The sequence below is a fragment of the Pteronotus mesoamericanus genome, unplaced genomic scaffold, assembly GCF_021234165.1.
Source record: "Pteronotus mesoamericanus isolate MK-2021 breed Mesoamerican mustached bat unplaced genomic scaffold, CSHL_Meso_final contig_291, whole genome shotgun sequence".
NCBI classification, from domain to species: domain Eukaryota; kingdom Metazoa; phylum Chordata; class Mammalia; order Chiroptera; family Mormoopidae; genus Pteronotus; species Pteronotus mesoamericanus.
In genome coordinates, this window is record NW_026555124.1 from 10,202,248 (window position 1) to 10,214,475 (window position 12,228).

Sequence of the window (12,228 nt, forward strand, 5' to 3'; positions counted from 1 at the left end):
ACCACCTCGGGAAAATATAAGACAATGCCAGAAAAAAATTTACTGACTACAGCCCCTTGTTATCTAAGAATCAGTCTTTATTAAATAGCATTTTCACCACCCCCTTAAAAAAAGCGATATTCCCTCAACCCCAGTACACACTGCAGTCTAAGTCTACGCTGCTACACCAGCCACAGACAGGGCAAGATTCAGCGTGATCTGGGGTAACAGGAGGAAAGAGAACCAGAGAGAGCCAAACGAGGAACCCAGCTGGCTTCCTTTCATCGTCACCAGGCTGCCAGGCAGTTCATATCAGTTGTCCAGAGTCCATGACTGGTGAATTTAAATGATTGATTGGTTGGGAGGTCTCCAGATGCCTAGACTCCTCTAAAGGAGTCCCATTCTTGTGTAATAAAATATCCTTCTATTTAACCTACCACAATGCCTCTCTCTTCTTTGAAATTTAAGCAAAAACTAGGGGGAAAAAAGAGACTTAAGTAGCTCAAATAATCAAAAGAATATTTGATGATTTCAATGAGATACAAGGAAGAACTTCCTGACATAATAGGAAAGTGCAATTGATGCAATAGGTAAAAACAGGCTGGAAAATAAATATAAATGGAAAAGACCTGAACGTTTGGTCCTAGCCTGTAAATCGCTAAACAGGAATCATTAGAGCAACTGCTCCCATAGTGTTATATAGGCTTTTAAATTCTCATAGTTTTCAACATCTAAAAGCATGACTGATAAAGCCAAACTCAATATTTTTAAATGTAATGGTATTTGCAAAATGCCTTCTGCTTTTTTCAGTCTTTATGCCTTAATAACAATCACTTTTACTCACTCTCTGCATATATCCCCACCTTGCCCCAAATCACAGGAGCATCTGTAACACTGGCATTCAAAAGCTTCCAGATGTTACGAAGATCTTCTCTTCTGAATTTAATTTCATTCTGTAAGTACCAGGCTGATTGCTATACATAACAGTTTTCTATTTGCAGCTAAAATTTGGAAAGTAAATATTTCTCATTTCATTCCTCAAGGGAAATTTGTGATAATGTACACATAACCACCATACCAGGAAATGCTTTTCAAGGGATGACTAATGAATCCACAACACTGTGAGTAAACTCCCAGCTTCATGTTCTGCCAGACAGCCTCCTGCTATTCTCATTTCTAGCAAAAGGCGATCTCTTTCTTGTCTTTTACCATGTCCCTCCTTCACCGGTGACATTCTTTTTCACCTAAAATGCCAAAGGTGAGAAGAGTTGTGTGGGAATGACGCTGGGTCATATGTTCACATGATAACCAACCAACCCCCTTCAGTTTAAAATTACTCAAATGCACCCTGAGGATTTACAGCACCCGGATTTCCAATTGATGAAATCATTCACTGCATCAGTGGAATGCTTTGAAGCTGCAAAGAGACAGCCTGGAGGGGAGTGGCTGTCCTGGTTAAAAGACAGCACAGAAATTTCAGGTTTCATCTGAGAAGTTTGGAAAGATATTCTCCAAGTAGGTAGAGCAGTTGATCAATGGACCCTGCTCTCTTTCTTTCTCTCTCCCTCTCTCTCTAATTTTTCATTGTAGCTTTGGGTTACTTTGTTTCTGAAGCAACACCATCCATGCCCATCCCCTAAATCCCTTAATATTAAATTTGAAAATAATATCTTCTTATTTGACCATCATTCATCAAGTTTCTGGCTCAAAGGCCCTTTGCCTTTTGTCAACTTTCCTAAGGTCTTGCTATTCAAAGTATGGCCCCTGGACCACCATCCACAGTATCATCTGAGAGCTGGTTAGAAATGCAAACTCTCAAGGCTATCCCTAACCTACTGGCTCAGAATCTTCATTTTCCCAAGATCCCAAGTGATTTATATGCACATTGACGTTCGAATGGGTATTGTACTAAGATAACACAAGTCATTCTCTTCACTGTACACCTGCCTAACTTCCTTCCCTCTGGGATCCTTGCCATCTTCACATGGGACACCTTCCTTTGACCCACCATTCAGAAGCAGCATCCCAGACACCACATCTCATTTATTTAAATGCCCAGTGACCCATGTTCAATTCTGCTCCACACATCCATATCTATCTCTTTGGGGGTATAGCCCATGGCAGGACTGTAATGAGACAGTAGATGAGCTTTCCCTTAGAGAGAGAGAAAGAGAATGGATTGGATGAGTGAAATGAAGTAGTTGGGAAGCAAGAGGAGAGACCATTGGAAAGGACTCTCTTTCATATCAATGGATTCTAAATATTGGCATCAATGTTTTGTTGCATTTGTATAGGACTTTTACTTTGTGTAGGCATAATCCAACACACATAATTGTTACGTCACAAAGTGGTGGCCCCAGCTCAGTGTTTCAATCAAAAGAACACAGAACAGAAAACCAAAAAATGTTTCAAAATAAGTAAAATTGTTTACTTGCAACTCTTGAACACCGGGAAGGTGACTGTGGATCTCGGGAAAACTCTACAGCCTTTTTACTCCTCCACTACTCTCACACACCACAGCTCTTCTTGCTGTTTACAAAGTGTTTCTGACTCTCGGTTACATGTGGATCTGGAACTACTGATCCATCAAGCCCCCTGTCAGAAACAGGGAATTTACAGACTGAGTGGAGGAGTATTGCATGAGTTAAGATCGAGGGTTTTCCCATGTCTTTATTGAGAACACAAAAGATATATAAGATCCATATCTTTGAGTTGCTCATAATTTCAATGGAAAAAATATGAAATAATAAAAGAATAACACAAGCCGGTGGATATTCCTGTTAGAGTGTGTGGTACACAGGAATAAGAAGTCTTGGAGAAGTCCTCTCAGGCTGGAGAAATCAGAGGAGACTGCAGGGCAGAGCTGGGACTTGAGTTAGACCTCACAGACCCAGCAACAGTTGTAATATTTATAAAGGCACTTATTAAATGCCTGCACTGTTTTAAGTACTTTAAAAAAAAACTCATTTGAGTTTCGCAGCAACCCTTTGAGGTAGGGACTACCACCCTCATTTTTAGAGGAGGAAACCAAAGCACTGAGAGGTTAAGTAATTTGAGGGAGGGCACAGCATGAGCAAGAGCATGGCTGTGGGAGGGCGAAAATGGGACGAGGCATGCTCGGCAGGCGTAAACTTCCTGCTTATGGGATGGGAAATACTTTAGATAAATATCTTTACATAAAAAGGAGTGGAAGGAACATTGGATTGCAGAGGGTCTTGAATGCTGGGATAAGGGGTTAAAGACTTAAGAGTAAATGAATAAAAGTAGTAAGAAGAAACCACCCAATACAGTAGCCTTCATTCAAAGACCACAAATAGCCAAGACTTCCTTTGATTTTGACCTAAATGTAATCGGGAACCAATAGGTACTCCTCTTAGGCAAAGGGTACAGTGATGGGAGCAGAGTGGAATAGCAATGAAAGAGCAGAAGATGTGGAGGAATAACAGTAAGAAAAGAACAATCCATGGGGTTCTATAAGCTCACAAGACTGGGCCACTCCACCAAGCTCATAGAACAACCAAAGATTCCTTTTCACACATCACATTTCAACATGTATACACAAGAGCTACATAGTAGTTTTATTTTGGGCACTATTAATTTATGTTAGGAATGATTTTAAGATGAATAGTGCCTACAAGCAGGGCATAATTGCCCCACCTCTGAAGTTAATGAGGATTGCGATCCATCTCTCCCAAAGAGCCCGTGGGGGCATTGTGCTCCATCCCCCTCCTCACTCTCAAGCCTGCATCTGTGAGAGGAGAGATCAGTCATTTGCTTGGCACTTGTTCTCAGCTGAATGGGCCCTTCTGTAAGCAAAGAATGATGTGGGCACCCCACTTGGAAAGGGTTATTACACTTACAGAGGAAAGCCTGATTTTCTCAGCTATGAAGTTCAACTCCCTAATTATAAAATAATGAAAGCAAGCCTTCTCTCTTCATGAGTAGTAGATTTGGGGATTTTGTTTTTTGTGGAACCTTTCCCACCCTCCCCACACCCAAATCTGTACCAACTGTGAGCTTATTTAATGAAAACAAAACACTTCACTGGATGCTAGAAAAGCTTAGTGGACTAATACTAAAACTATGCATTATACTTTGATGTCCCTTTATAGCCATTTGGCCTTTCACTGAATATCCTTAAGAAGTCACTTTGAAATACCCCCCCAGGTAAGCTGCATTTGGCTACACAACCTTTAAAATATTGTAGATCACTGGTCATACCAGTCCCAAAAAGATGACTAGCTTGATTTACATCTGAACTCCACAAAGAAAAGGAAAGGTCATAGCAACTAATTCTCTAAGATCCTTCAGAGAAAAGATGCCTGGCAAAGGATGACAAGATTTCAAGTTGCACCTGTGACAAGCCATAGTAGAGAAACTGCTTGGCATTAAAATAGAAAGCCTGAGTTCTAGTGCTGGCTCTGCATGCAACCAGCCTTAGTGAAGTCGCACCACCTTGCTGTGCCTCTGTCTCTGTCTATTCAATGGGATTATTAATATTCCTTGTGTAAATTCGACCACCTTGTATCGTCTACACTACACCATCACAATCAAAAGCTAACGTTCAGCAAGCTGGTTGTTTTAGACCATCCTGAAAACACCGCATTGCATCATCTCAGTCTAAATATTTTTATTTTGAAAATTTTAACTGATAATTGGAGTCACTGTCCATGTCTTCCCACTGACAAATGGAAAGGACAATACTATAAACTCCCCTATATACCTTACCTCTATTCACCTACTATTAACAGCTTGCCACGCCTACTCCATTTCTATATATGTAACTATATACAGCATATTTCCTTTTTGCCAAACCATCCAAAGAAGTTTATAGACATCATGACACCACATACCTAAGTACTTCAGCATGCATTGCCCCAAAACAGGGACATTCTACAGTGCCATTACACCTGAGAAAATCAACATGAATTTCATGGTGTTATCCAACCTAGAGTCCATATTCCAATGAAAATGTTGTTTATATATTGTTTTTTAAACTTGGAATCTAATCAAAGTTTATGCATTCCATGTTTACCATTATGTCCCTAGTCCTCCCAACCTCACCTCCCACTCCCCCCACCAAAAAACTGCCCCCCTGCCTTCCTCTGTTCTGTATGACACTGAATCCTTTGAGGGGCCCAGGCCCATTGTTTGGCTTCGTCAGACTCTATTGCCCTGACTAGATTCAGGTCAACATTTCTGCACGAATACAACAAAGATGTTATGTCTCTCCCACTGCATCAAACCAGGGGACACAGCATGTCCCACGGTCCCACTCCTTGACCATTTGCTTAAGGTAGTGGCTGACAGGCCTATTCAATCATAAGGGTGCATATTTCCCTTTGTCATTAATAAATAAATCATGGTGGGATAATTTGAGTTTGTGTGACTATCCCGTGGCCAGCAACATTTTGTGCAATGGTTTCAACATCTATTTATTATTCAGTTATTAGCTAGGGAATTACAAAATGGTAATTTTAAAGTCTACCATCCCTCTACATTTATTAGCCAGCATTCTTCTATAAAAAAGAGGTTTCCTTTTCTTCTCTCTCTCTCACTTTCTCTTTCACTTTCTCTCTTTTTAAATATCACTGTGGAATGTGGATCTTTTTTAGAAATGTATTCAATATACTATAATCCATTGTTGTTATCATCTCTTCAATGCCTGTCATCTTTTTATTATTACATACGATAAAGTCATGTAAGTTGACATGGACTTGGCTGAGGTGGAAGGAAACATAAGAGCTCAAGTGCTGCTGAAAGGCAGGGGCATCACCAAATCAGAGAGAGGGATCTCATGCCACAGAGGTTGTGAACCCCACCAAAATAGGGGAGTGCTGATGAACACTCAGAACTGGTGTCCTGGAAGCAAAGAGTAGTGATGGGTGACAATTATCCATAAAACCGCTGCCTGGGCATCCACTAGAGAAGTATCTTTATGCATGCGGAATTGTTCAAATATAAAAGGACCTCAGCAAAATATCACAGGAAGGAGACAGTGGTGAATTTATGATCCATCTTCTTTGAGATAGTGTTTGTATAATTGTTTGATTAAAATTTGCTTATAGATACACCACCACAGGCCATATATTCTAAAATAGCATGCTTTGTCCTTCAGCAATGGGGGCCACTTTTGGGGACCCTGAGGGTCTGTAAACATAAATTAAGCTTTCTTCTTTGAAATCATCCGAAACTAGGTGACTACATGATCCAAGAGAGAACTATGGCAGAACATTAGTATGGCCCCAGAAATGCTTTCAGAGACCCGGGAATACTTGGAATTTGTTGTAAGGCAGCATTCAGAATTAAAGTATCATCTGTGTTAAGTTCTAAAGCCTGAATCTTATTTTGAATAAAAAGGAGCCATTCTCTCTCTTTGAATCACAGTTACCGACATTTGAATAGAGTACACAGACAATGCTTTAAAGTAAGGTGCAGCTATTATAATAAAGGAGAGGAGGGGGAAATTCATTTCTGTGCCTGTGACAGTATCCTCAAGGCAAAGGAAGCCCTCCCATCGCCATGAGGTTTTGGGAAAAAGTTATCTGAAGTGACCCTCCAGATGTTTTAAAGGGCATAAAGCATTGTGTAGGCCTGACAACATGAGGTCTCCCACTTGCATTTGTAATTTCTCCAGACTAAGGAAGCCAGTCTTTTAATCAAAACAGTGCAGTGCATTCTATTGTGTGAGTATGGTAAGAACAGAGACAAAGAGCAGCAGCTGAAAAGGAAACAATCAGCCATATTCTTTGGAAAACTGGCACAAGCAGGACCCAAGCTATTAAAAAAAAGAGAGATATGAAAAATGTCCAAATGTAAAAATGCCAATAATGTCAACACAGACCAGGCCATTGGACCAACCTGCTCTACCAGGATCAGAAAGGCCCCACCCCCATGGAGTCTGTTTAAACAGGTGGCTGCATTTCATGAAAATTCTGTCCAGAGCATGGAAAGGGAGACCACTTCCCTAGGTTCTGGTCGAAGAGCTGGAGACCACTGCCATATATGAATAATAGGAGCAACACATTAAGTATTTACTGTGTTCCAGAACCTGTTTCTAAGTGTTTAACATGTTTACTGTTTTAACCCTTACAATAGCCTTTGAGGTCATTACTATTATCACCCTAATTTTCAGATTAGGAAATTGAGACACAGAGAGGTTAAGCAACTTGCCCAAAGTAAATTCAGCTCATAAGTAGCAGACTAGGATGCAAGCCCAGGCAGCTGGGCTCTGGGTTTGCAGGCTTAACTTTGAGACGGCACTAAGAGCATTGTAAGCCCCACAAAAGAAGTACAAAACCCTAATATGTATCAAAACTAGGATCATCAGGACAGCATCTAGCAGCAATAGGGAATGACATCCAGACCACTGCTGGCACCTTTTGCTTTGCCAAAATCAAAGTAAGGACTACTTTTTCTTGATCCACTGCAAGTGTAGCTTTATCATTTACAAGGCAGAGAAAGCAATAAGGGGACTAGACTCAACTCAGTTCTGACCAACAGGCTACCTGATGTGTACCATGGAGATGATGAGAACTGCATCAGACTATGATATACCCTAGGGCAAGGGGTCCCAAAGTAGCATGTACAACGCTCACTGGGAGAGCTTGCTCTAAGAGTGCATGTCCCTAGATGCCGCTACCAGAGACTGATTCTGTAGGTTTGCAGTGCCACTGGCCAGTAGATCTGAGTCTGCATTTTTGGCAAGCATCCAGGTGATCCTGATTCAGTGGACATAGGAGAATGCTTTGACAAACACTGGCCAAGACTCTAAGAAATCCAATTTCAAAGAGGTTCAGAGAAAAGACAGGTAACATTCTGTTATCTAATAGAGATTGCTATAAATAACAAGATACTGCCAAATGACAGGATACTGCCAAAGAATAATATTCTAAGTGTGAAATGGAAAAAAAAATTTCCAGTGAAATTGAGTGCCAAAGAGGCCAGAAGTTTGTTTGTAATTATACAAGACAACAAGTATAAACCAATTATCTATCCCCTCAGATTGTACAACACAAATGGAATACAAATACAAATTGAAAAATTACAGAATATAGTTAAGAGCTAGCATGCAAAGCTTAAATTCAGCAGATTCCCAGAAGACAGCACACAAGAGCAGGGGTAGCCTCTTCCACCCATGGTCAGACAAGGCTACTGGTCTACCCAGCCTGATGACTGACTCCTGCTAGGCAACAGGCATTGGGAGACACCTGAGGGTTTTATGGAATGAATTAAATATGCTCTCCTGCTCTCTTTAAACTCAATCTAATAAGGAGACTTTACAAGTTATTTCATAAGCTCTGTGTTTTCTGAATTTCAAAGTCCCAGTTCTATTTACTTATATGCCAATTTGTCTCAGGAGTGCTGTGGGCTGATGGAAAGAAACCACAAACACACACACAAAAATATATATCACACACCTGTACACTACATACATACACATATACCAAGATAAAATTCCATGGTCATTTTACTAAACAAAGGCTAGGGAAACCTTTCAGATAATATTCATGTGACGTGAGAGCAGGGGAAGAATGTGCCTAAACTGTTCCTCAAGTCACATCCCACAGCCTGTCCCTGACATGGCCATGTAGCTGCCAGCAACCCTGGAAAGTGAAGCTAGGGTCCTGCCACACAGAGCAGTTTAATTACGTTCCCACAGCCCTTTCTCACTTGAGTCTTACATCACTGTTCATGAAGAACTTATACAAATATTTCTACTTAAGACTGTGGCTTTCAAACACATTTGACTGTAATTTATAGTAAGAAATTTATCTTCCATGGAGCTGCTTGTTCATCCAATTCATTTGACATATACTCACCATAATCATCACAGGTGCCAGCCACTGTTCTAGATGCAGAGGACTCTGCAATGAACGGAACAGTTTACATTCTTGTGGAGGAGGTAGACAATGAACAAGTATAATATAATCATGGGTCAGATGGTGCTGAAGCAGCAGAGGAAGCAAATCAGAGAAGGGGGATAGGGAATCCTGGGGTGCTAGGGGAGGGGTGGTTAGTAGTTTGAACAGGGCAGCCAGGAAAGGTTGCACTGGGACTCAGACTGCAGGGCTGCAGGAAGGGGAGGGGGTCATCCTGGGGAAGAAAAGTAAAAGCAACCAACAAAACTGATCTGCTAGAAGTAGATACAGACAAAGCACGTTCTGGTCCCATTTTTGCCTCCTGTGGGCATTAGGCAAGTCACTTTACTCTCTGATCCTATTTCCTTCTTTGCAAAATGAAGGGGTGCCGCTTGATTCTCTCCAAGTTCCTTTCTGGCTCCAGCATTTTCCAGCATCTGTCTTCTAAGGAGCCTCTGATGTCTCATTCTGGGCAGGCATGAATGTATATGCACATGTGTATGCGTATATATGTATATATGTGTGTATGTATACTTATATATATACAACATACAAAAATTATGGAACAAAATTTCATAAACAGTGCTACCTTAATTACATGTAATACACTAATATTTTCCATTCTGTTCTAATCATTTCTATTTTATTGTTTTAAATGCCAATCGCACCCAACTATATTTATTTCATTATCCACTAATGGGTCTTAAAGAACTGTTCACCGATATTGAAATCTTCTTGGTTGCGAAGCCAGATATGACATCACCAAAAACACATACTCATTCAAGAAAAAGCCTAGGTAACTCAGCACAGGAGCCTGCCTTCCTCTGCCCTCGGCCTTCAGCAGCCTAGAACGCCCGAATACCCACGCAGGCCTGCAGCCCCAGAGGCAAGACTTATTAGTTAGCTCTGGCTTCAAATCCCAGGTCTGCCACTGCTTTCTTTGACCTGTAAGCAAGCTACACGATGCTGAGGCGTGGGTTTCTTATCAGGATAATATGGAAATGACGATGAAGATTAAATCATAAAATATATGTAGAATGGCTGGTTAAGTATCAGATACTTAATGAACACTTAAAATCGGCAGTGGTTGGAGGTAGTAATGGTGGAGAGAGAGGAAAACCGGAGCAAAAAGAATAGCTTCATTTTACCGGATTCTAACATTTAGAATCTAAAATGTTAGAGGAATAGAGATAGACATTATGAATGCCAGTAATTATCTTAGTAATAAATGTCACATGAGGAAAAATGTATAATTCCAAACTGTTTTTTCCATCCTAAACCCTCTCTTTTCCCTCTTCAGCAAACTATATGAAAATGGATTTGAAGAAATACAAAGTCATGCGTTCAACGGGACGACATTGATTGCCCTGTAAGTATGCTTATTTCTCCAGCTCATGAATAAAAAGGAAATACTACTCTGGCTACCAGATTACATTCAGTTTTCAGCAACTAACTCAGGACAAAAATAAACTTTCAGGTAGCTAGTCCTCTGTGTTTCATGCATGTTACTAAGCAACTGGCTGGCTAGAAACCCCAGGGCACCCAGATTTCAAAGATAGATGCAGCCTGGATACGTTGAAGTTGACACTTTGCTGAAATATTCAACACCTTACTTAGGCTCCTCCATCTCACAGTCTCCTTCTCTGGCCCCCTTGCACAGATTGAGGGTGAGTTAGAGGCAGCCTGATTTCAGCAAAGGAATTCTCCCCACTAGGCCCACTACAGAGAAATTGGGTAACACCATTTACCAGCTGATCAGCCACAACAGACCCACTCAGAGTCCCATCTCCCAGCTGCTTGGGTGGGGAGTGAGGGGGAACAGGGAATAGGTTGCTTATTTTCCAGGACGTGAGGGAACCTTGACTTTTCTCCACACCCTACTCTAGTCCCCGGTGTTAACAGCTTTTAAGTCAAGGGGAACATCCCAACCAACTGGTTCTTTCCTTGTTCTCAACCTCTTTCTGTGTATGGCTCCTTTTCTACAAGAGGGTTCATTCACAAAGCACGCAGGGCAAGGGCAGTTCGAACTGTAACAGGTGCAAGATGAAGTGACGATGACTCTACCGCTGTGTATAATGAAAACTATGAGCTCAAGAAACCTCAACTAAAGTCAAATTAAGAAAAATAAACAAACGACTTTTATAATAAATGGATCATATAAACTATGGTCTACACCATATTTTAACACACATAAGAATAACGTGGAGATTGTTAAAACACGGATTCCAGAGCCCCACCCCCAGGGATTTTGAGTCAATGGGTCTAGGATAGAGACTCAGAATTTGCAGTTTTAACAAGCTCCCAGGAGATGCTAATGTTGCCAGTCTGAAGCTGAGGAGCATAAGTCTATATAATACCCTCATATTATATATTTATTTTAACTATAGGTATTAACCAAAGACCCTATTATGTCAATACCATGCTATTAGCTTGGTATATAAGAGAACAGATCTAAGAGTCACTGACTGGGGCTCTTTATCCAATCCCACCATTTATCAGCTCTCTTGGAGAGGTTACCTAACCTATCTAAACCACAGTGTCCTCATTCATAAAATAGAGCCACTGATAGGATTATTTTGAGGATACCTCCCCCTCAAAACTAAAAAGGTCTATTTTTGCATCCTCTGTACTTGACGCAGTGCTTTCCACAGAGTAGGTGCTCATTTATTATTTATTACATTACAGTTAATTAATTATTAATAATAATTAAATAAGATTATATTTGTATGCTTTTAGAATAGGTCTTTCACATACTGAGCGCTCTATAAACAGTAGCTTTTTAAAAGTTGTCCTTCCTACCATGGAGTAAATTTTCTGTCGGTTCTCTCTAGCCAACAGAATCCATTTTTGACAAATTTAAATCAGAGGCATATCCTCTCTTGGCACAGTACTCTCAGATGCCTCATTCCATTATTCACTCAACAAGTGTCTGCCAAGCAACAGCTGTGTTTAAAGGAACATGCTATATTTTGAGAGAAAATGAACATGAATAAGCCCTGGTGTTTGCCCTGCAGGAGCTTACAGCCTAGGAAGAACCATCTCCAAATGGTATGTAAACAGTACACTACATAGTAACTGAAACAGAAGATGGGGAGAAGAAAATCAGAGAAGGCTTTTGAGAGAGGTGGACTCTGAGCTGGACCTAACTTAGACATGCAAAGACAGAAGGAAAATGCATTCCAGGCAGAGGACAAAAAGAATGGCCCAGGGAGGAAGCATGAGATATGTTCAGAGACCAGCAAATAGTACCTTTTAGAAAGTTCTAGTTTTGGGAAAGGGACAAAGCAAGAGTGCCTTAGATGCCAGAATAAAGAATTTGGACTCTCTTCTGTAGAAAATGAGAAGCCGTTTAAAGTTCTGGGAAGGGAAGTGTGAGAGTGGTGCTTAG

The 12,228-nt window shown here is 40.8% G+C and overlaps 1 protein-coding gene across 1 annotated transcript in view; it reads left to right on the forward strand.

Annotated features, from left to right (window-relative positions):
• The window catches only part of LHCGR (luteinizing hormone/choriogonadotropin receptor), a 51,536-nt gene that overhangs the window by 26,077 nt on the left and 13,231 nt on the right, over positions 1 to 12,228 (forward strand). Inside the window, 3 exon segments of the mRNA XM_054575399.1 lie at positions 860 to 934; positions 1,023 to 1,100; positions 10,141 to 10,209. Coding sequence (XP_054431374.1) covers positions 860 to 934; positions 1,023 to 1,100; positions 10,141 to 10,209 — 222 coding nt within the window.